The 25,800-nt window shown below is 37.1% G+C and overlaps 3 protein-coding genes across 4 annotated transcripts in view; all 3 read left to right on the top strand.

Annotated features, from left to right (window-relative positions):
• Positions 1 to 25,800, top strand: part of LOC129771544 (28S ribosomal protein S9, mitochondrial) — an 86,037-nt gene that overhangs the window by 36,107 nt on the left and 24,130 nt on the right. The window contains exon 7 of one of the 2 annotated variants that reach the window (XM_055775295.1): positions 5,545 to 5,688. The exons of the other annotated variant lie outside the window; for it this stretch is intronic. Coding sequence (XP_055631270.1) covers positions 5,545 to 5,640 — 96 coding nt within the window. The 3' untranslated portion in view covers positions 5,641 to 5,688. Of the gene's footprint in view, positions 1 to 5,544; positions 5,689 to 25,800 lie in introns of those variants that run through there. 2 annotated transcript variants of the gene reach the window in all.
• Positions 2,159 to 5,290, top strand: LOC129771542 (transient receptor potential channel pyrexia-like). Its single transcript, XM_055775292.1, has 2 exons — positions 2,159 to 2,316; positions 2,371 to 5,290. Exons 1-2 carry the CDS (start codon positions 2,216 to 2,218, stop codon positions 5,159 to 5,161), a joined length of 2,892 nt encoding a protein of 963 aa, XP_055631267.1. The 5' UTR covers positions 2,159 to 2,215; the 3' UTR covers positions 5,162 to 5,290.
• LOC129771541 (transient receptor potential channel pyrexia-like) overlaps positions 21,362 to 25,800 on the top strand; it is a 28,312-nt gene continuing 23,873 nt past the window's right edge. The window contains exons 1-2 of the mRNA XM_055775291.1: positions 21,362 to 21,821; positions 22,247 to 22,594. Coding sequence (XP_055631266.1) covers positions 22,485 to 22,594 — 110 coding nt within the window. The 5' untranslated portion in view covers positions 21,362 to 21,821; positions 22,247 to 22,484. The remainder of the gene's footprint in view (positions 21,822 to 22,246; positions 22,595 to 25,800) is intronic.

Genomic DNA, 25,800 nt, shown 5'->3' with positions numbered 1-25,800 from the left:
CTCTGTCTTACTCGTTTGAAAAGTGAGAAGAATTTAGTATAAGTCAACGTTAGAATCATTTTTTAAGAACCGTTTCTACAATTTTGATGAATAATAATATCTTCTATATCTCAGAATAAACCCGAATTTATCCATCTCATGATCAGTATGTCATGTATGTCTTCAAAACAATATCGTTGAAAATATCTATTACGTAAAAACAAAAGATCAATGGCCTTATTCGATGTAACTATCGTCCTAATTCGGGTCTTGTCCACCAATTGCGAATGTATGAATTACAAAAACCAGCTCTGCAATGTTGGAAAAACATTACAGTTATTATTTTATATTCAAAATATCAACAAATAAATTCTATACATAATCAATCATAATTATCGTTCTGGACCAGTGGCTTCCATTGCCATTTTATGGGGTTGCAACTCTCTGTTAGTCTAATCTTTAAAATAGAAACAAAAAAAAATCTATTCATTTAAGGCAATCGAAATTAGACCTTTCACCATGTTTCAATCGGTCTACGGGAGCTACATTTTTAGTCCTCAATTATATCCCATAGCGCATTTATCGAACCCAAATAAACAAATTCACGTTCTCCGGATACTTCAGGATTTCGTTCTAAAAATGCCACCAAGCGGGTAAATTGCTGTTCGTTTATCTTTTCTTTCTCTAAAAGCAAGACAAGATTCAAAATGTTAGCAAAAAAGCTTAATAAATCCGAAATTAAACTTACTCCATTCCGCGTGACTAGCTTCCACCATCTAAAACACAAGTGATAAATATACTTGTTTTTCCCCGTGACGTGACAGTATCGTGGCATTCATAATAACACCGAGTTCATCAAAGTTGTCACGACATGAAAATTGGTATGTAGGGGTTTTTGGGGCCGGGGAAGGTTTTCATGATTGTTTGAGACTCCGCCCCCCTCTCTATGGGTAGGCTGTCATACAAATGAAAAACAAATTTCAGCATAACTCGAAAACTAATCAAGCAAATGGAACCAAATTTGGCATGTGAAGATTTTAGGGGGCACGAAACGTTTCTATGATGAATAGACACTCCTCCACCCTTTCTAAGGGGAAAAGAGGGGAGGGGTCTGTCTTTATTCTATCATATTTTCTGTATCAAACATTTATTCCATGTAACGGAGAAACATGTTATTTGCATGTGGTTGAGAAATCTTGAACGAGAATTGTGTCTGAAAATAATCTGGTATTATAATGATGAGTTTTGGTAGAAGTACTAGGATTTTTTTAGTTAAAGGTAAATTCAGCGGGGTCGATTAGAAGATCAATCAATGAACAGTTCTGCGATTGGACTCATGAACTTGCGCTCAGTAAGAGAACGTGAATGTTTGAATGTATTGATAACAAAAAACAAATTTTGGGCGGGACGAAGTTTGTCGGGTCAGCTAGTTACTGAATAAATAAATAAACACATTTGGTGTTTAATGTTGATGTTCAGGTCCGACGAGTGGGCATTTTCTTATTATTTATTTGCGATGTCGTGAGGAGATCGAACAGGCTATTGCAGAAAGAAACTCTGAACCAGAATGTAGATAGCTCGCAGATTAAGGTTGAGGAGGGCGTAGTGACTTCAAACAACTCTGACTAATTTCAAGTTATTTCGAATTTCGAATTAAAATTTTACTATTCTTTTCTTTTCGTACGGCGTACACTTAAATTGAAGCTGGTAATCAATTCTTGTTGTTGATCCTAGTGTTTGTTTACAAAACAATATGAATCACAATCAAAAGTTCTCGAGTCTACTATTCATTTTACTTGTTTTGTTAATTTCACCTAATGATACAACACTCTAATTAGAATCATTCGTCATGTTCAAATAGTATGCCCAATTCTAATGAAAGCATAATTTTTTTGCATGAACACACGTCAGAAAGTTCACATGCTAGCGAAGTTGAAAGAGACAAAGTTGATTAGACTTTTCGCATACTCAACGCGGATTAATCTTGCTTTATATTGCAATGCGCATATCCCAGGATGTGAATTTATTTTATTATGCGTCTTATCTTTTTATCACTAGAATGCAATAGCATTCAGTGTTATCTTCACACATGTGTTGAAGAACTACTACACATTAGCTATTATTTGCTCTCACCAACGTGTTCGCCTTCGCTCATGATGTCGGATATTAAATTGGATCAAATTATTCAGAGTTCAGTTGTGATATGATATTCGTGCCGTGAAGGTTTTCGAGAACCATGGAAAACTTTGGTTACAAGGAAGGGTCGGCTAAACCCAAATACCGAATGGGATCAAGATCAATTAAAGTGAAAAGTACACAGTTTCCTTTAAAACCAAGGTATTTGAATAAGTAAATCGGCTAAGTCTGCAACTATAGGATTTTTTCTGTTAGATTTTCTCTCACGCCTGACGTTACAGTGCATTGGCGTAATAATCATGAAGCAGTGCTTGCTGAAGATTTTGAATACATGAAGATAGGACCATCGCCACCTGCAGAAAGTGCGCCAAATATGTTTGATCAATACGAAGAATCAAATGCAGAATTTGGATTTGAATTCTCGTTCGAAACAATCCGTACCTCACTGATGGAACAAATGCGGTTGTGCTCTGGAAGGTTGAAGTTGCTGGACAATATTGAACAAGGGAATACAATAGCTGCTAATATAAAAGAAATGTTCGAAGGTGCTACACAAGCGGAGAAGAATATAAGTTTTATATTTTCAGCATTTATGAAACGTTGGGACCTACTTGAAGGCCTTCTAGAATGTGGAGCAGAGCTGATTTATTTTGATAGCAATGGATTTACCGCATTGCATCTTAGTTCTTTCAGCGGGTGCCTCAATTGTACTAGTTTTTTAGTGACTAGAGAAACAGATGTCAATATGCAACCGAAATCGTTTACGCCATTACATTGCGCAGCATTCGGGAATTCGATAGAGATTGCTCGGTTTTTGATAGCTAGAGGTGCTAGACTAAATATAAATACTAAAAAGCCAAATTGTGAAGAATCGCTTCTACACTGTGCTGTTCGTGCTAATGCTATCGATTGTGTGAAGCTGTTTATTGCGGAGGGGATGGATGTCAATTCATTGAAACCGAGTGGAATGAACTCAATTCACCTTGCCGCGGATTTGGGTTTCGTTCAATGTCTGAAGGCATTGTTGGACTTTCCAACAGCGGATCCGAATATTAGAATTGGAATACGAGAAAAAGAATCAACAGCTCTTCACCTTGCTGCTGACGAAGGAAACGTTGAATGTGTTAGCTTACTTTTAGCCAAAGGAGCAAATGCAAAATTCAAGAACCATCGAGGATTTACTCCTTTACATTTAGCAGCTCGTACTTCTAGTTTAGAGTGCGTTGAATTACTATTAAGGTTGGGAAACGCAGATCCTAATGCAGAGGATTTTGATTTGCGAACACCGCTCCATACAGCGATCGGAAAATCAGACAGCGCGATTGACATTATCGAAACGCTCATATGCTGGGGTTCGGATGTGAACCGCAAGGACATATTTGGATTTACACCGCTCCATTTGGCTGCGCTTGATGGTCTGGCACATTGCGTGGAAATTTTAATCTATCATGACGCCGATGTAACTACGAAGTCCAAAAAGGGCACCACTGCATTGAATGTAATAACAAGGAAAACACCTGCTTCGTTGGCTATGATTAGAAGAAAATTCAACGATGCTATCACTCTGATTAATTCTCAAGATCCGTCGGATAAAGAAGTTGTGTTAGAATTAGACTTCCGAAGTATTTTACAGCATTGCTATCCTAGGGAAATAAGTTATTTGAATACTCTTGTTGATGAAAGTCAGAAAGAAATACTGCAACATCCGTTGTGTTCTGCGTTTATTTACATAAAATGGGGCAAGATCCGTAAATATTATATTGCAAGATTGTTGTTTTGTTTCATTTTTATTTTGTTTCTCACTCTATATGTGCTAACTGCTTTAGCACACAATTGTTATAACGGAAGCAAGGATATGGAAGAAACAATTCAAGAACAAGAACTATGCCAGAAGCAGTCAATTCTCGGGAACATGTTGCGTAATAATCCTTTTGTAATGGAAATGCAATGGATGGTGTTAGTTGCAATAACATTAGTTGAAATTTGTCGGAAGCTTTATGGTATGACTGGATACTCTTCCATTCGTCGATATGTCACGCAAATGGAGAATGTAACAGAGTGGTTCATCATAGTTAGTGTTTTCGTGATTTCTTATATATATACCAAGAGAACATATACATGGCAGAATCACATAGGAGCATTTGCAGTTTTATTAGGATGGACTCATTTGATGGTTATGATTGGACAGTTACCAGTATTTGGAGCCTATGTTGCGATGTATACCAAAGTACAAGTAGAGTTTGCCAAGTTGTTTATAGCTTATTCATGTATGCTAGTTGGATTCACGATAAGTTTTTGTGTAATTTTTCCATCCTCGTCATCGTTCGAGAATCCTTTCATGGGCTTCATCACAGTGCTGGTAATGATGGTTGGAGAATTAGATTTAGAATTATTAATCAATGATCCCGATGGGAAAGATCCCCCGTTCATGCTAGAGCTAAGTGCTCAAATAACATTTGTACTATTTCTGCTGTTCGTCACGATAATTTTGATGAATCTTTTAGTTGGAATTGCGGTCGATGATATACAAGCACTGAAAAAAACGGCAACACTTTCGAAACTGGTCGGACAAACTAAATTGATATCTTATATTGAATCGGCACTTTTCAATGGATGGCTTCCCAACTGGTTAAGAAGTTTGTTACACTACACCGCATTAGTTTCACCACAAGCCTATCGTGTTATATTGAGTATCAAACCATTGAATCCAGAAGAAAAACGGCTTCCTAGAACAATCATGATGGCTGCATATGATATAGCGAAGGCAAGGAAAAATATAAATGCATCCAATCCGGTTGGATATAAATTTCGCCCACAGAATGCCAAGGATGCCATAAATATATCACCTATCGGAACCCAACCAGTGGATCGGCTGGTAGAGTTAGACTATAGCTTTGAAACTGCTAGTTTTTGTACGCTCACAACAAAAATGGATGAAAGTGCTGAAAAACTAGATGCACTGGCGAAAGAGTTGTCCGAATTGAAAGCAGTTCTGAAATACAATCAAAATTTGGTCGACAAAATATCAAAAATATTATTAAAATAAATCATGTATAGACATTTGTCAATAAAATATTAAAAAGTATATTATTGATATACATACTTTTATGAATTTCATAAATAAAATTTTCAGTTAAATACGGTATCGAAAGAGATGAGTTTGTTGCTTTTGTTTTTGTGTTAAGATTCTTCAGTGGTCCATTTCAGAGTGAACTCTTACATCGAACGTCGAACACACAGAACTGGCGTATTTTATCGGATTCTCCTGAAACTCTCAGAAAATATTTGCTTTATATATTCTATTTTTTCATCAATCAAATTTTGTACAACAAATTTTTCCATTTTTTAATTTTATTAAAATTCAAACTCTCCAGTACTCCAACTCGTTTTCAATAATTGGGTGACGCTTACGAAGTGCTGTCTTTATAGGTCAAAAGGGCGAAGCTTCAGCGAATTTGGTGGACTCGCCTATTTTGGCACAAAATTCACATTGTTGACGTCGTACCGGTCCAACGCGTGTTTTGAGCGTAGTGAAAGGACGCTAGATCAAACCAAAACAAAGTTGAACTTCTTTGGAAATGGCAAGAGACTTATCTGAAAACACTCTTTCTTGTACCTTGTTGTTCGCCGTTAATAGCTTCAGAAGAAACGTAGGGTGCGCTCACTTTTCCACATCCGCAAGCCGCCATCAGGTGTCATTGTTTAAACCCACGGCGCATTGCCAACAGCTCTAAGGGAGTTCCTGAGTCATCCGAATAAGTCGGGCATCCAGATGGAGCAGGTGGAGTCTCCGGTGCATTCCTTGCTTCGTCAGTATCATTGTTGTTTCCAGGATTCAAGTAGAGCGCTCAATGATTCAAGTAGGGGAGGTGGAGGTAAAACGGATATGTTATGAAGAACTTCAATTATATCTTTGGAAATTCATGTATCCCGAAACTTTGATGCAGTTTCTTGCAATTCAACATACTGTTTTTCTACTTAATTAGCCAAATATTTTACAAAAAAGTGTTTTTCAATGTTATTCTATAAAAATTTAAACAGACCGAAAAGTACAACTTTTTTTTGATGCGGGTATAATGGACATGTAGTGGGGGTAATATGGACAGGTTTGTAATATATGAAGCGTAAAGGTTTATCGATCGCGAGAGGAATAATTTTATTCAACCAAGGTCTGAACTCATCACGAATGTCCGTTGAATGATGAAAAAATCGAATTAATCCACCTAGAAGTGATATCGTATTCAGCGGTATAAACGAACAGACCCTCCACTATTATGCTTTTGGTTCCAGTCAGCTTCTAAACAGTCCATATTTAGCGAATTGATTTCCATTTATAGACTGAGGACATTCCTTGGGAATAGATTAAACAGACTTTTCACAATCCATGTCCCTCCCACTGGCAACTGTCCGTTTTGTCCCACCAGTAAAATTATTTCAATAATTTAAATTTTTTCACTCAAAAATAATTTTTTTTAAATTTTTTGTGTAAATATCTAATATTGCTTCTATGTTAACTCACAAACCGAAATATAAGCATCAGCGAATTGAATTTTGATATTAAACCACTCAAAATGCTTAATATTGAAGCAGCTAAAACTACATCCACACGCGGAATCATGCATAATTTTCGGTTTTTGTTTCCCTTTTCCACTTTTGATCAGTATTCATTGCCATATGGTGGCTTAAATATTATAGAATAACATGTAGGAGGTGTTCTCATTAACAGAAATCGGAAATTCAAAATGTATCTATACATATCAACTACCTGTCCATATTAGCCCCATTATCCGTATTACCCGCGGTTCCCTTACAGCTTTATCGCGTGTCAAATTGCTTGCGAGTACAGTGATGTAAAAATCGTGATTATGGTAGATTTTAGTTGAAGATTCACCAGGAATTGTTCAAAATGATATTTTAGCGAAATTTAAAATAAAGATAAAAATTTGGTGCGAACGAACAAATTGTAGAGCAGTTAGAGAGCCTCAGTTTGGTTGATATAAATATTCATGTTTATTATGTATTTTTTTGGATAAAATTAAGAGTAGCTCCTTAAAAACTACAAACTTTTAATAAAACTAAGTAATAAACTAAGTAATAAAACTTAATTCGAAAATGTTATTTAAATCCACTAATTTGGATGTTTCACAACTGTATCCTTTATAAAATTTTCTTATCTTTCAAATTTTTCAACAGAATTGTCCTACGTGGCGTAATTTTTGAATCAGAGTCAGTTTAAGGCAAACAGGGCTCGAAACAGAGAAAAAGTTCAATAACTCTGTCATTGTTGGAATTCGAACATATGCGTAGAAGAATTTTTATAATTACGTGATCCTCTATCACCTCCTGAAATAATTAGGATTTTTTATATGAGAATGGTACTTTATGACTTTAGGGGAATAATAAAAAAATAAATTCTTCTTTTAGAATCAAAAACGAAAAATATGTGTATAAGAAACAAATAAAAAAATTTGACTCGATTATGTACAGGATTCAATTAACGTTTTCATTAAAAAATGGGCAAAAATTGACGATTTTTCATGGGTTTACTTTAACACGAACTGACGAAACTACCCAATGCAGCATCATTCATAGTAACCCATGAGTCAGTAAAAAAAATTTGACAGCTCTGTCAGTCGAACTCTAACCGTGATAACGAAAACGTTCAAAGAACGGTACCCCGCTGCGTCGAAAACAGACATCGTCTGACACTTTGTGGAAGCCGGATACGCCCGTTCCGGCTTCTACATCTTGGCAGCGCAGCGGCAGCGACTGAATAAGATAGTCAAGTAGATTTTCCCGGTGAAACGCGACGTGGCGGTGGTGATGGACGACGAAACCTATATCACCCTGGATGACAACGACTGGCAGGACACTTCGTATTTTACTTCCCCCACGAAGGAAGTGAGCTTCGAAGTGAAGTTTATTTCACATACCAAGTTCCCCAAGAAGGTGCTGTTGTGGCAGCGAGAAGGGGATGTCAAAGCCGCTCTTTAGCTCCGGATTGGCCGTGAACGGGGAAATTTATAGTACGAAGTACCAGCAGGAAGTTGTGTCGTTCATCAAAAAATACCATATGAGTGAAGACGCGATGTTCTGGCCGGATCTGGCGTCTGCCCACTACTCGAGCGGCTATATATCGATGTGGTACCCAAGTCGGCGAACCAACCCAACGTCCCTCACCTGCGTTCCATCGAGAATTTTTGGGCAAACCTAAAGCGTAAGATCTACTCCAATAATTTGTCGCGAAACCATAAATGAAATTGATTTGTATTTTTGTTTGTGTATTTTTCTTTAATTTTTTTTTTATTTCAAGACTTTGATGATGATGGTATTGATTGATTTTGTTTGTATTTCATTTTTAGTTTTTAAATAAATTTAAAGAATAAATTAGTTGTGAAGTCTGCAATAGTTTGAGCCCGCGCGCGTTGACAGACATAAAAATACTTTAGATCGAACATAAGCAAAAGCTGTTTTTTGCGGAAAAATTGAAGCAATCCAAGGGGTATAATGTGAAAACCAGAGGGAAGCTAGGGATAGCTCAACCGGAATACTCATAAATTCATCTTCTTGACAGATAATTATATCGAGATTTTTCTGTGTTGTGGCAGATCTCATTGCAGATTCTGGTCGATACGTTTATACTCCAGGTTGAATGTAGGGCCTGAAGTATTGGTTGGAATTAGGCTTAGGTTTGCTCAACTTTCTGGTCTCGATCACGTTTGCAGAATGTTGTCGGGTATCTAGTGAAGCGGGAATCCCTTTGTAAATTCAAGGCTAATGCTGACATAGGTATTGGGTTTCATTCCTGATCGGTCAAGGATTTTTTCGGGTTGGAAATTTTCTTGACATGCCTTGAGATAAGTAATGGGCCTGAAGTATCGGCTAGAGTTAGGCTTGGGTTTGCTCAGCTGCTTGAACTCAGAAACGATCGCATCGTGGCCGGGTATCTAATAAAGCGGGAATTTCCTTGTAAATTCTTGGCTAATACTGACATAGGTATTGGGTTCAATTCCCGATCCGTCTAGGGTCTTCCCGGGTTGGAAATTCCCTCGACATGCCATGGAATAAATACGTTCATATAATGGCTTAAATTGTTCTTTCGACTAGTAATCTATGCCTGCGAGATAACCAGTCCGTTTTCTTTTCAATCTCGCTTGCCTACTGGTTAGTTGATGAAAAAAATGTAAATACCGTAATATAATTATTATCAATAAGATAACTCGTTCCGCTCAAACCTTTGCAGGGGAAAGAGGTAGGACCATCATCATTAAAAAAAAAAAATTGATAAATAAAAGGAAGGAAGGAAGAACTCAAAAACATGCCTACACGCATGCAAGGGTGTAGATTTTTTTTTGCAAGTAAGCTAATATAATTACATTGCATGGCAAATTTATCAAACTCAATTATCTGTCTTAGCTTTTTTATCATCATCCGAAAAAAGCAATTTTTTCAATGCAAACGTTATATACAGTGAAAAGAAATCGAAGATTGTATATAATCGTGTCCGTGCTGTATTAAGTGAAACGTAGCTTAATGAACAATATCATTCAACGGATATATTTGGATCTGGATACAACGTTTACCGCAATGACTGTCATGCCATTAGTACTGTTAAAACTAGAGAAAACGGTGTCCTCATTGTCGTTTCAAAACGTTACAGTTCGCTTATTTCGAAGTAGTATATATCCCTCTATATCCTGTACTGGCCATATCCGAGGAACTGCGACCTCATGATCTTCATCTATTGTTCAGGGACTACAATCAGCCTGACCTCTGTTGGAATTGTTCGCCTTCTGGACATATTTGATTCTACTGACACTACGCTTAGTGCGTCAAACAGTGCACTCATTGATGGAATGACGTTACTCGATATGGAGCAGATATTTTCATCCCCCAATATTCGCCAATCTCGAGTGACCCCCTTTCGTTCGATTCAATGATTTGTCTGATCACAGGGAGTTTGTTCTTTTCTAGAAATGAGCGAATACAGTCCTATCTCTTGTCTGTCAAGTGACATGTTCCTTCGTAATCGGCTTATGACGCACGTTCTTAGGCCCAAACCGGCAGTCGATATAGGAACTATAACCGATATCGATATGCGAAGACGAAGTGATCTGAAATAAAATTTTATATTGTGATTCGTTAATGAAAAACGTAATGGGAATTATTTGACTTTACTGAGGCTTTTTTTATTAATCCGTTTATTTTTACAGGCTCACACTTGGTCTCGAGTTTTAAAAACTCCACAGACTGAATCTTAGTCTAAGTTCCTTAATCTACTTTTGAACACGTATTTAGACAAATTAAAATCAAAAACAGCACTTACATCATCGAACGATCTAACACAGTTATCAAAAGGATTGTTGTACCCATACATTGTTCTATGACGGTTAACTACAAATAAAACACGCTCACGAAGTTGTCGGAAAGGTGCTGTTGTATACGAACCTTCCACCAAAGGTATTGCACCTAGCGTCAACGATGAAACAATTGATAGCAAAGCGGAAGCAACGGTGACAGCCGAATACAAGTAGTGGACAAACCATTGCGTGTTGAAGGAGTCTTTTGTTAGTGCCTATTAAAACTATTATCACAGTTGGAATCACAGGATCGTTTCTTATATAGTTAAAAATTGTATTATTCTACTTAGTATATATAGTATATAATTAAAATTTATATTATTCTACTATTCTACTTAACACTAGTGGTGAGTCTATTTCTAAACCTACAACCTAAATAAAATAAAATAATAAAAAGCTGAATCTTAATGATATAGGTTACGGACTACCCGCTAGTTGGTCAGTTAGTTGAAGCAGAAATCAAAGGACTAGAAGAATTGTGAAGGAAACTAAACGTAAGAGATTGAATTACTATGTAAACGAAATCACTTAAATATGAATTAACTTATAGGTAAATTATATTCTCCATATAAAATCGGACCGTATAAATTTCTTTTCCGTCCCGAAGGATATTATTTCGAAAATCTTTAGTCATGTTGATCGAAGATCAACAGGTGCGTACATGTAAATACTTTGCAGAAGAGAAGGGCAGTCTATGTTTCCAATGATTTTTTTTTCCAAAATATATATTTTTATCAAGGCTCATATGGCGTTAGCCTGACGGGGCCGGAGTTCAATATTTTGACAGTTTTTCTTATTATCTATGTTAGTAATATGTAACCGATTACTCGCGGTCGGCTCGAGGTTAGTATTACAAGTGTTCTCGTAATTGGGATGTTGCTGTCTCCAATGCTCTGTACGTGTGCCCGACACGGGATACTTCCTATTGGGATGCAGCTGACCATTAATCAGCAACGCCCCCCTAGTATGTACCCCATATCTAGCGTGGTGCGTCTTCTCGACTCGAGGAATCCAGGATAGAATGGTCACTAGCCGGCGCAATCATCAGCTCGTGTAGAGTTGTCATGAGCGGTACAACATTTGGCTCTTGTTGAATCATCAGTGGACTGCACAACCTTTGGCCCGTGTATCTGTAAAGAGTGTGTGTATGTATTGCCGCGACTAAGTAAAAGTTTATAGATCGGATAGGAGGGATATGAAATGATAGGAGGGATATGACACAACGAAGGAAACATCATTAAACGTTGACATCGGCGTTTCTGAGGAACAGGTATAGATGAAGCAGAAGATCAGGATCACGGCTACCTAAGATATCCCGGACGGGGATATCCGATTGTCTGCCTTGTGCTCTAGAGAGCTGAGAGCGAGCAGCATGGAAACGGATACACGACCAGACAACATGCTCGATGTCGTGGTAGCCATCGCCACAATCACAAAGATTGTTTGCTGCGAGCCCAATGCGATAGAGATGCGCGTGTAGGTTGTAGTGATTGGACATGAGCCGAGATATCACGTGAATGAAATCACGACCTACATTCAATCCCTTAAACCAAGCACTCGTCGAAACCTTAGGGATAATCGTGTGTAACCAACGACCGAACTCATCTTCACTCCACATGCGCTGCCAACTAACGAGTGTGTCCTGACGAGGAATGTGAAAAAATTAATTATAGGCAATTTGCCTTTCAAAAAGTGTGCCTTCTGAAGCGCCCATCTTAGCTAGCGAGTCCGCTTTCTCATTCCCCGGAATCGAGCAATGAGAGGGAACCCATGCTAAGGTAATCTTGAATGATTTTTCGACCAAAACACTCAATAGATGTCTTATTCTTGTTAGGAAATAAGATGAGCGTTTATAATTTGTACAATCCTTGCAGTCGTCTTGTCACAAGCCGTTAAGCTTCTATCCGCTGGCTAATGTATTTAGCACACCGTGGATACCACGTCCGTTCAGCAATCCAATGCAATGTTTCCAATGATGAGGTCAAATATAAACAGTCTCTGAAGGTTGCTGCGTCTATCGGCTAGAGTTTCAAGATGAAGTCTACAGCGACTCCGATAATCTGGCAAATTTGTTGGTTCATTCCACGGAAGTTGTCGAAGAGCATACCGAATGAAGCTGCGTTGAACCCTTCCCATCCGAATACTCTGGACTGTATGATAAGGTGAACATACGGGAGCAGCATACTCCATGATGCTGCGGACAATCGAACAGTATAGTGCCTTAAGAGCGTATGCATCGGTGAAGCCACTTGCATCGCGTCGGATAAAACCAAGGGCTGCAAAGGCCTCTGCGGTTGTGTTCGTTGAACCGGAGTTTGCTATCAACCGTGACCCCTAAATCACGGATAGTTTCAACACGCTCCAGAACCTCTGAATGGATGGAATATTGAAAATCTAATCGGGATTGTCGGCGGGAAAACAAAATAAATTTACACTTTTTGGTGTCAAGCTCCATCCCGTTCTCAGTACATCACAGAGAAAACTCGTCCACATCAGCTTGAAGTGCGCAACAGTTTAGATGAGATGATATCACTTTTTAGATTTTCAGATGTTCGGTGTACATCAGCAAACTCGATTTCAGCCGGAAACAGAGATCTTTAATAAACAAAATGAATATACGCGGTCCAAGAACGCTACCTTGATGAACGCCTGACGTAATGGAGAAAACGCGTGAGTGAAATCCGTTCATTTTGACAAATGCTCTCCGGTCAGATAAATACGAGCGTAGCCATTTGGTGATTCAATCAGGGGAGCCAAGATATTTAAACGTAGGAATTGCCAAGCCCAGAGGTACCTTGTCGAACGCCTTAGAGAAGTCTGGTGTCGTTTTTCAATTTTCGAACACAGGAAATTCACGTAGGACATCAGGTTGGTAGTAGCGGATCGCTTCTTTACGAAACCATGCTGGAGCTCCGTTATCAACGGTCGGGAAGCGGCATACAGAGCATCGTGAACCAAATGCTCCAACACTTTTGACAGAGAACAAAAAACCGAGACACCTCTGTAATTCTCAACTGCATGATTGTTGCAAACTTTAAAGATCGGAGTAATCGAGGCCAGCTTCCAGGCATCCGGAAATACGCTTTCATTGGGTGACCTGTTAAAAATTATCGTCAGTGGCATCAGCAGTGAATCGGCACATTCTCTTACAAACAGTGGCGGTATATTGTCCGTGCCCTTTCGAAACTTCCAACTTACTCAGGGTTACACATATTTCGTTTGGGCTCAAAACTGGAAGCGGACAACTCAGATTATACGCAGGGCAGGTTCTTACACTATTAGGGGTGAATGTTGGCGATGCTGTGCTATAAACATTCTCGAAGAATTCAGCAAAACTGTCTGCTATCTCGTGAGGTGAAGAGATAGGCGAGTTCATGAGTCATCTCGACAGGAATTCGATTAGGAATTTTGCGACTACGTATAAACGACCAAAAAGATGACGGGTTTTGTCTCGTACTTTGCTGCAAACGTTCGATGTAGCTACTAAAAGCTACGTACTGGTGGTTCGTGTACCGTGTTTCTAAAGACTGTAAGTTGGTACGGTTTTCGGCAGTTCTAGCTTTGAAATATTTCTTGCGTGCTTTACGAACGATGTTTCGGAGATTTTGTAATTCAGGTGTCCAGCAGGGGTTTTTTTCCTAAATATAAATTTTTTTATCAAGGCTCATATGGCGTTAGCCTGACGGGGAAGGGAGTTCAACATTTTGTCCACCAGGGTTGTCAGGGTGTGAGAGAAGTCAAATTTTATTGTTCTCATTTCAGTTTCGTAGATTTTATGATTGGAATGGCGTTGTCGGAAGCAATAATTTTGACATCTTTTACGCGGAACACATCACCCTAGAATGTTGTACAACTTCTCATAAAATATACGTACCGTTTCATTCGTGTCCTTTCCGCGGAATATCTCAGCCCAATCGATGTTCATGATCGCGTTATTCAATTTGAACCACGGTTTGAGGCTAACTTTAGGGATAATTGAGTGGAGGCCCAATTCATCTTCGTTCCATTTGCGTTGCCAGTTAACGATGGTATTTTTACGGACTAAAGAGTAAAATTAATTGAAGGCGATTTGACGCTGATAAATGTCGCCTTCAATCGCACCCACATTTGTTAATGAGTCAGCCCTCTCATTACCCGGAATTGAGCAATGTGAAGGGACTCTACTGAGGTTTTTGTATCTAAACGTTCCTAAACGTGAATTTGACGGGGTTGTTTTGGTGATGATGATGTCTCGAATTAAGAAGACTTTAAATTGCTTCAGTCATTCGCTTGGTACCTTAGAAAAGGACACTTTATAAAACTTATTCTAAACTCACGATCTTGAAAACCTCCATTTTGTTAGCTAGAAGCTCGTGGTGATGAGATATCAATGACCAATGCGTCAGATTTCTCCGTGATAGCGAAACACATTCCGGTCTGTACAAATATGTTCAAATCCAGAGTATCCGCAAAAAACAAAGCTTGAGTATTTTTGATTCGAATGAAAGTTTGTATTCCGTTTGGGTTTAAGGAAATATGAGTTTTCCACAACAATTGGGATTTTTTTGACTCAAGCGTAACTTTTGAAAAGGGCGTATCGATTTTAGTAGGAGAAATCTATGAGTCGTACCGAAATAGTGTCTTAGAAAAAGTTATAGAGTATTGATGTCTAAACATGAAAAAAATATACACTGAGAAAAAAAAATAGTACTCTTTTTTATTTACAAAAAAAACTTTAATTTGCAATATCCAAAATACATATTTTTTATTTTTTTTTAAATTTTTCCATATAAAATAGAAGTCATGTAGAAAATTTAAAAAATGGGTCCAAGATGGTAAAACTATTTTTGACGTTCTTTGTGGAACATTTATGAATTTGAATTTTGGAAATTTTTATGAATTTTCGAAACATCGAATTTTTGTATGATAACATTCATTTTTAGCCACAAATTATGATTCCTGATGTGATTTAAAACAAAAAAGCTCATTATAAATTTCCTTCTAAATGCAGCCATTCTCGAGATATTTTGAAACTTTTTTGTAATTTATTGTCTTTTTTATAGTAAATATTCCCTTTTAATATGTTTGTCGTGTTATACCGTCATGTTCATGAAATTTATGAATTTGCTTATAATTTCCACCAACTTTTCCAAATACATCATCATGGTAAAAATATATGTTTAGGAGTTACGTTGAAAATCATTTGAACACATGTGGGTTAATATAAAACGTAGCGATATTATTTTTTTTTATCTTAATACAAATTTTTAACATGTTATACATGTTGCACCAACAGAACACAACATTTATAAAAGGAAAAAATATAATTCTAATATATTATAAAATATATTCTCTACAATTTGGTCAAGTAATACCTATATTTATCGGAGTTTATAAGATACTAATAATAATACTAGAATTTTTAGCATTTATTTTTATCAACTAACAATTTTGTTGTATATAATTTAATTTTTTCATTATTTTCTTATATTTCTATACACATTATGATAACTTGCTGCATTGTCGTTAGAGTACAACTTTGCTGCTACTTAATTCTCGGATACAGGTACGAAAGAATGATACTTTTGGGTACCTGGAATTTGTTTGGTGTTATCATACATGCTACTCAACTCTTCCACACCCTGATCATATTCTTCTTGTGACATATATGAAAAGTACAATTTTGTAAGATAGTCTACTTTTCGCTTGCTAGCCCAGTCAAATAACGTTTTTGCACTCGTAATCGGATGTTCATGCTGCCTAGCCAAACTAGCTCTTGTTGCCATCCGTTTTAATGTACCATCAATTGCATCACAAGGTCCTTTGCCGTGTGATGTTGCCAAAAAATGCCATTCAGCGTCAATGTCGTATTTCGATTTAAACTGACATAAACTCGCAAAATTTTTCCTATTTTTATACTGAGATGCAGCACCATCCGACATGAATTTTATTCTTTTTACCTGCATTTGTTGTTTCAAAAATGTTACTAATTTAGAAATAAATACTTGCACAGCTATTGTGTCATGACTTAAAACTTCAGATATAAATACAAAGCTAAAATTTGCCAGAGAACCTTTTCCATCTCTATAATAAACAACGAATGGATGGATTGTTGCTTGGTCATTGTTCCAGTGATGACTTTGAACTTCATCTTGAAGCACAAATGAATAATTTTTGAAAAAATCGCAAGTCACAACAACCTCATTTTCTTGCAAATTGGCTTTTATATTGTTAATAAATGTGGACTGTTGTGTTTGAATGTAATCATGAGTAAGTAATTTTTCTATTTTTTCGCAAAAATACGATACAAATCCTTCCACCGGTTTTACAAGAGTTTCTATGTCGCATCGATCAGTAGAAATCCATTGTGCATAAGTGGTTTCACTTAAATTGCGTTCCTTAAGCTCATCTAGAAACCAGTTTCCAAACTCGTCCATTGTTGGCCATTTTTTACATTCACGAAGGTAACAGTATTTTGATCTATTTGATATGTTACAGAGTATTTTTTTTCATATATTCTTTGCATTTAATGTTGAAGGAATGTTTTTTGAGACTATGAATCATAAGGTTTACATTTTCGTGGAATGTACAAACACAAACGTTATGATTTCCAGAACTACTCAGCAATTTGCAATGCTTCGGACGCATTGATGCAAAAGAGCTAAATCCAATTTTGCAATTTGGATTGAGTTGTTGAAATGTATACAAATTGCATACAATTCATTTCGTTTTCACCGTGAAGTGACGTTCGTGATCAGGCCCATAGTCTCTTTCTCCAGGTAATGATCGACTGACATCGTCGTCATTATAAAATTCCGAAACATGATTTTTAACATCTTCACTTGGTTCATATTTGCTATGTGGTGTCAACAATACACCTTTTTCATTTGCCAGTTTTTTGGCTTGAATTGCCATATATTTATTAACGCCAAATTCTTCTTCCATTTTTTGCACGGACCAAAACTTAGGCAAAACTTAGGCAAAACTGTTAAAATTCTAACTTTTTCTGATCTTGTTGTCTCTGTGCTATCAAATTTCTCTTTGAGCTGATTGATAATCTCATCAAACTCTTTTGCCTTTTGTTTAAAGTTCGACTCTTCGTCTTCTTCATGTGAAAAGGAAAATAGATTTCTTTTAATACCTTTAGAAATTTCTTTGAATTTTTGTTTGGGGGTAACTAGCCTGTCCAAGTCTTTTCGTCATTATTGGTGAAACGTTAATACCGGCGATACCCTTGTTGAACAGCTCAATGTTGTACACTCGGGAATACCCTGGTATATTGCTGTTTTGGGAATCTTGCGAAGATGCTGAAACGACTGAAACTATTGTTGGTACTTCTTCTAAAGTATTTCCTACTGCTGTACTGATCTGCTCCTCAGTATTACACTGCTTTGGTTTGGAAGAGTATATAGATAAACGGCATGATCCGCAAATTTTTAAAGATGTATCTGAAAAGATATTGCATCCCATTGACATGAGTTTTTCAATCATTGACACGGTGAAGAAATGTTTTTCAGATGAACATTTCTTACCGTTTTTCGGAAAAAGTCTACAACAGTCCATTGTGGTATACTGTTATTCACTCTATAAGGAAGATTGTTCGACTGATGAATGATGTTTGGTAACTTCATATACATTATAGATGTACCTTAAAGGTACCTGACTTTATATACCTGTACAGGGGTAGCTTAAAGATACCTGACTTTATATACCAATACAGAGGTAGCTTTGAGATACCTGACTTCAGGTATAATCTAGGCATAACGTAAACAAGTTAATTATATTTGTACCCATAACGTCCGGTTGAATCAACAAAGTGTATTTGTTGTTTGGATTTTAATTCTACTGTTCGTGTTTTGATAGTGTAACACGAATAATATGTTAAAAGTTTGTATTAAGATAAAAAAAGAGTTTTTGATATCGCTACGTTTTCTGTTAACCCACATGTCTTCAAATGTTTTTCAACGTAGCTCCTAAACATATATTTTTACCATAATGATGTATTTGGAAAAGTTGTTGGAAATTATAAGCAAATTCATAAAATCTCATGAATATGACGGTATAACACGACAAACATATTAAATGGGAATATTTACTATAAAAAGGACAATAAATTAAAAATATTTTTTTAAATATCTCGAGAATGGCCACATTTAGAAGGAGATTTATAATGATCTTTTTTGTTTTAAATCACATCAGAAATCATAGTTTGTGGCTAAAAATGATTGTGAACATACAAAAATTCGAAGTTTCGGAATTTCATAGAAATCCGATGTTCCACAAAGTTCGTCAAAAATAGTTCTACCATCTTGGATCCATTTTTTAAATTTTCTACATGACTTCTATTTTATATGAAAAAATTAAAAAATATGTATTTTGCATATTGCAAATAAAAGTTTTTTTTTGTAAATAAAAAAAGAGTACTAATTTTTTTCTCAGTATATATTTTTTCGTGTTTAGACATCAATACGCTATAACTCTTTCTAAGACACTACTTCGGTACGACTCATAGTTTTTTAGATATAAATTATCAAAGATTTCTCCTACTAAAATCGATACGCCCTTTTCAAAAGTTACGATTGAGTCACAAAATTCCCAATTGCTGTGGAAAACTCATATATCCTCCAACCCAAACGGAATACAAACTTGCATTCGAATCAAAAATAAATGTTTTTAAAATCTGCATTTTTTGGACGATTTCATTTGGAATTGCCCGTATACAAATATTGTGCTACCAATATTATATCTGTGACACAATCGACAGAAGCGAAGAAAAATACATTCATTTGCGAGACGCTATCACAAGCAACGCCGACACAGTCTTCGCCAAATCCAAGCCAAAACGCATTGCATTGTCATAACATTGCACCACGCGTTATCAAACAAAAAATGAAATCTTCAATGAGCATAGTTACAACATTGAACGTGTGCGGTCTCACGTGGTTAGTCGACATTATAATCCCTGCGAAAATCGATGGTATAATTTCTTCGAAAATTTCAGATCTGTCTACTAATCCTACAATCCGTGTCCTGCAATCCGATCGAGTCATAAATATCCGAAAGTATTGTAATTTTGCATTTTGCCATTAGATCGATTGTGCAAATGCAGCAATCGTGCCACACAATTCCACAAACATGGTTCATATCACATGTGATGGTCTGAAACTTTAATCGCCTTACATGGCAGATGGGAAATGTACAAAGCGTTTTGCTAAAGATTTCACCAACGATATGCGTCACCAGCGTAGACGGATATCCAATATAACCGGGATGGCCAATGTTGGCAGCATTGCGAGCTATCTATTATCTCCATTTTCTTGAATAAAGGAAGCAATATGGCTGTGTTTCAAATTCAGAATAACGATGTGAGTACACTGAAGTCGTTTTCTACGCGGTTTATTTTTACGCGGATTTCGGAATCTACGTGGTTTTTTACACGGATTTCGGAATTTACGAGGGTTTTTTTACGCGGCACGTATCAACCACGTAAAAAGTGACTCCAGTGTAAACAGATTTTATGTGCTAATTGATGTGACTTTTCACGGAATAAATTTGTATTGCATCACTGATTAGTAGCTGAGAAATAAAAGCAGAAACTGATATTATGATTGTAGCATGCGAAAAAAATCAGTTAATCAATTGTTGGAACATAGGTTGCATTTTAAACTAATAATTCACTGATAGTTAGATTTTTACACGCATTTTGAAATTTACGCGGTTTATTTTTACGCGGATTTTGATATTTACACGGCTTTTCTACGCGGATTTTGGAATATACGCGGTTTTTTTACGCGAGATTTTTTAACGCGACCCGCGTATCTCCCGCGTGAAAAGCGACTCCAGTGTACTTCAATGAAGTTGTATGGCGTTTCCTTGTTTTCCCAATTCATAAACGGGTCCTAGTTATGATAAATTTAGTCCTCCGTCTTGAAAACGGCAAGCGCATATTTTTTTACCAACGCACAATGGCCCTGGAGGTGCATTTAAATGGAAATTAGCATTTAGAGCTCGACAGTTGTTCTCTAGACAAAAACTGTCTTCGACAAAGTTGTTACATATAATCGAGCGCTCATTTTTATGTTTTCAAAAATAGGGTGACCAAAATTATCGATGAAATAAAAAATATAACTTTCGTATTTTTATAGATAGAGGTAAACATAGTTCGACAATGCTGTAGTCCCAGTCATTTGAGACACCTTTGTAGAACAGAGCTTTTTTCCTACCTCTTGAAATAACCGATACAGCGCTTAAAAAATAGTTAGTTATAATTCCACTGTTTTGGCATTTAAAAACAAAAATTTCAATTCCAATCCGGTCGTAGCTGGTGCCACTCAGGTGTACAATACGTGGCAAAAATTTCATAAGAAACGGATCAGTGCTTCCGGAGAAATCATGGTCGCCAACCGAGAATTTGTGAGTGGAACAACAAACTACACATCACTGTTGCATATTCTGAAAAGCTATACAATTTGATAGCACCATGGTAAACATATGATAATCTTTCAAAGGTTTGAAGGTTAAATTTGCCGCATGTGGCAGGTTTGGGCATTTGTTACATGACATTCGTAATACTAACTCACCTCCTTTGACGGTAGTGGCCGTGCAGGGCGCCATGATCTATGGTCTCTGATTTTTTTTGAACCTCAACAGCGCGAAGCTTACCGCGGCGCATTCTGTGGGCTCGGATTAAAACGAAATGCAACTATGATGACTCGGGAACATTTATTCAATCGTTGATTATGTTTATGTTTCCGAGTCACACGATTCAAAAACGATCACGGTTTATCTAATCCACCATAATCAATTTTACAAATATGATGCTCAATAGATGCAAAAATTGATATGATTGTTTTTTTTGTTGTGTTATTCACATTATCTGTGACTATTAGCTTTAGATAATTATTACAAATAGTTTCAATACATATTTGAAAATTTGAACACTATCAGATTCACGCATATGTACATTAGAATGTTCATGTTTGTGTGTTTCTATATATTTGTCTGAATCAGTCGTGTGCGAAGCGATGTTCGCTATAAGAATGTCATGTGGTTTCAAAAATTGAATCGACCGCGTAGAGGCTGTTAGTTTATCTTCGTTTCTCGAATCGTTGAAATGCTGAATAGAGCCTCGCGCGTAGAACCGGTCGCTACATAAGTGCATATATATTGCACAGCATTATCACTGATAATCGGGGAAACGTTCTTTTGTCCAATGAACATCAAACATAATTCGAAGTAATCCTTCAGTCAGTGCATAAGTGACGGTTGAAAGTGATTATTGAATGCGATGTTTGTGAACATTATTTGAGGAGCATTTCAACTACATTCGATTTGGATCAAAATTTCGTTTCCAACAGCGAATTGATAGTAGTGATCGGAAGCAATCAACATTTGAAATAATATTATCCATTATTTTAGCTCAGCTTATTTCCTCAATTGTATTATATAACTATATTTAACATTGAACTTTGTAATAGTACAAAAAAAACAAAAAAAAACACGAAATTACAAAATTGAAATTGAGCAATTATTTACGTGTGGTGTGCAAAAACGGTATTTAAATAAACTATAGTCATTCCACATTCCACATACCGTTTCGAAGGAAGGGAAGGAGTACATTTCTGGTTTTTGTTGCTCAGTGTGGTTGGTGAAACTTTCACCCAAAATGAGGAAACAAAATATTCTCATTCAGCAGTGGATCAAAAACATAAAAATGACATCGTTCTAGTGCTTGTTCTAGTGTTGTAGTGTTGTATTTTTTTTTTTGAGGAATTAATGAGTTTCATCTACAGGTGTATACATTTTACATCTACACGTTTATTCAAAGTTATGTTTCACCATTTGTCCAGACAAAGGAGAAATCAAAAAGTAAAGAAGACAAAACTAAACCTGTCCCGAGCACTGTTAAGTACGTTCGGCATCACGCTAGCAATGATCATCAAGAGGAGAGAAGAATTAAGATGAAATGCAGAAATACCAGCTAATGTATTTGGAGGTGTTGTGGATCGATTAAACAGTATCTGTGCTACGATGAAGAATCCGGATCCCGCAGAAAAACCCGCTACTTTCAAGCAAAGTCGGATCGTACGGGGAACTAGTGTTTTCGGTAATGGGATTGTACCTTTAACTTTAACCGCTAGGTATGAATCCATTTATAATTGACAGAATCTAAGCTGAGAGATCAAGTAAAAGCCATAAAAACAATAAAACACCTTTTGCGCCGTGGATCATTAGATCATTATATGTGAACCATTGAAAATTGATTGAATATCCTGTTTATATTTACAGTGACACACAGTTGTGTTTATTTGTATAGTGACACAATGATTTAATTTCACAGTTTGACAATGAAAATTTTGAAAACTCTTGTCAATTATTTATGTTCATTGGTTTGATGAATGTTTTGGTTTATAAGCAGATCCTTTTTGTGTGGTAACTTGAATTCTGCTTGGTGTGGTATAAGTTTGAGATATAATTATAAATAAGTTGTAATTCTACAACTGAATTCAACGATTCTTTGAACATGCTCTAAACTATACGATTTTTTCATTACACCTTATATCAAGTATACGATTCTGTTTTCACCGTTATATAGATGGTATTAGCGGAAACAAATTCTCGAGAGAAAAACAGATCAATACAATATCCCCATAAAACTTTTTGACGATACGTTTTAGTTTGAAATTAATCGATACATAAAAAAAGAGTTTCCGTGTCATGATTTATTCATTCAAAATATCATACGGCGCACATCGTGGTTTGTAATAATAAATCGGTTTAGTGTCCTCTTCAGCGCTTGAGTGCACTAATATGATACAATGTAAACGTATCCGATTCATGAACATGTAAAAGTTTTGACAAATATAAAAAAATGTTGTCAATGCATTACCTCAAAAGGTCATACTTTACTTAGAAACTGAGTACATTAAAGTCGCTTTTTACGCGGATTTTTTAATCCGTTTTCGGAAATTACACGGTTTTTTTCTTTATGTTGGCTCGTCACTTTTACCATCCATTTTGGAAGAATGTCGGGAGTGAGAATTCAACTCGTTACCTTTAACGGGAGAGGTATGGATGTTACCACTACACTAGATCGTCTCCTCTTCATTCACGCGGTTTATCTCATGCGGATTTCGGAATATACGCGGCTTTTTTACGCGAATTTTGGAAATCACAAGGTTTTTTCTTTTTCTTTTTTACGCCGCACGTATTATTCGCGTGAAAAGTGACTCCATTGTAAACAGATTTAATGTGCTAATTAATATGACTTTTCACGGAATAAATTTGTATTGTATCTCTGATTAGTAGCTGAGAAATGAAAGGAGAAACAGATATCATGATTGTTAGCATGCAAAAAAAAAAACAGATAATCAATTGTTAGAATATGGGTTGCATTTCAAACTAATAATTCCCTGTTTGTTAGATTTTACACAGATTTTGATATTATTTGGTTTTCGTTTACGCGTCACGTATCTCCGCGTAAAAGTGACTCCAGTGTACTATCTGGCGTTGTATGGATTTTTTTACGAATACGACGAATGTGAGCCGACTGCATTTGGCGAGATCTATGATGGAGAGGCTAGTGTCACACATATCATACCTTCGGAGTTTTCGGTTCGATTCCTGTTCAGGTTGGGAGATTTTTCATAAAGAAAAATGGTTCCGGCTTGCATTGATACTTGCGTGTTCTAGAACTTGTCATACAAAATACAGTTCATACTTGATCCATAAATCGCTTTTTTTTACTGTAAAGGGTGTGTCACATCAAATTGCATCACGGAAAAAACGCTGTAGAAATTTAATTTTTAGGATTTATATCTTCAGCTTTCGCTTATAATCAGATAAGAGTGTATAGATCACGTTGGCCATGCTTCACTGTCAATTTTTCGTAAATTTGGAAAAATGTCGTCGAACGAAAAAGAGCGTCGTGAATTAATCCTGTGCATTCATTTCGAGAATCCGGAGTTGTCACATCGGGACATCGGTAAGATGCTGGGAATCGTCCAATCCACGGACAGCAGAGTACTAAAACGATACTTCGAGAACCTAACCATCGACCGGAAGGTGAAGAACGGCAAAAATGGATGCTCCGTCAGTGAAAAAGATCACAAGCGCGTAGTTAAGCAGTTTAGACGTGATCCGAGAAGTTCGGTCCGGGATGTCGCCAATAAGCTGAATTTGTCAAGTTCATTCGTCCAGCGGACCAAGCAGCGGGAGGGCCTGCGTACATACAAGGTTCAGAAGGCTCCTAACCGCCACGAAAGGCAAAACATGTTGAGGAAGACGCGAGCCCGGAAGCTGTACACCGAAATGCTGACGAAGCCGCATTGCCTGGTAATGGACGACAAAACCTACGTCAAAGCGGACTTTCGTCAGCTGCCGGGCCTGTTGTTCTTCTCCGCAGAGGACAAATTCAGCGTTCCGGAGGAGATTCGCAAGCAGAAACTATCCAAGTTTGCCAAAAAGTACATGGTGTGGCAAGCGATCTGCTCTTGCGGAAAGCGGAGCGCCCCCTTCGTGATGACCGGCACGGTAAACGGGCAGGTTTACCTTAAGGAGTGCCTACAGAAGCGCTTACTACCACTATTGAAGCAGCACGAGGGCCCGACCATCTTCTGGCCGGATCTCACTTCGTGCCACTATTCACAGGACGTGTTGGAGTGGTATGAAGCCAACGGGGTCACCTTCGTGCCAAAGGAAATGAACCCGCCCAACGCGCCGGAGCTTCGCCCAATAGAGAAATATTGGGCGATTATGAAGCAGGCCCTCCGGAAGAACCCAAAAGTTGTCAAATCGGAGGCGGATTTCAAGAGAAAATGGATTTCTGTTCAAAACGGGGACGGGGTAAAGAGGAAGGTGCGAGCATACGGGCTTGGGCTCGAAGTATGAATAAAAAGAAAATGCCAAAAGTTGTTTAATAGTTTTTATTTTACTGTCTAAAATTTTCAAAAGGATCGGTCTACTGGGCGAATTTCTACAGCGTTTTTTCCGTGATGCAATTTGATGTGACACACCCTTTATTATAGTGATTTCCAGTCTTTTGACCGGGTCGGCACTTGGACCAACAGCTTTATTCCGTTGGAAGAATGTGGGGAGTGAGACTTAAACTCGTGATCTTTAGCGTGAGAGTGTATATCAGAAAATCAAAAACATATTAAAATTAGAATATTAATCACGCAATTTTTGAAAAGACATTTTTATAAAATTTCAATTGCCTAAATGCTTTCGATTGCTTCTTGCTGGAGTGGAGTGCGACTAGAAAGAAAAACGCAAATGATATCTCCTTTATACTCTCGCACGGTGCAATGCTGGAGCTCAAGTGGTAAAATTATTTTTCTACTTTGCT

Source organism: Toxorhynchites rutilus, chromosome 2, assembly GCF_029784135.1.
Source record: "Toxorhynchites rutilus septentrionalis strain SRP chromosome 2, ASM2978413v1, whole genome shotgun sequence".
Classification (NCBI taxonomy): Eukaryota; Metazoa; Arthropoda; class Insecta; order Diptera; family Culicidae; genus Toxorhynchites; species Toxorhynchites rutilus.
This window is presented reverse-complemented; position numbering and strand designations above follow the sequence as displayed.

Bases quoted from the DNA above. Each gene is read 5' to 3' on its own strand.
- LOC129771542 (XM_055775292.1), top strand. From the start codon at position 2,216: ATGGAAAACTTTGGTTACAAGGAAGGGTCGGCTAAACCCAAATACCGA. The intron at 2,317-2,370 runs GTATTTGAATAA...TTTTTCTGTTAG, and splicing joins CAGTTTCCTTTAAAACCAAG to ATTTTCTCTCACGCCTGACG.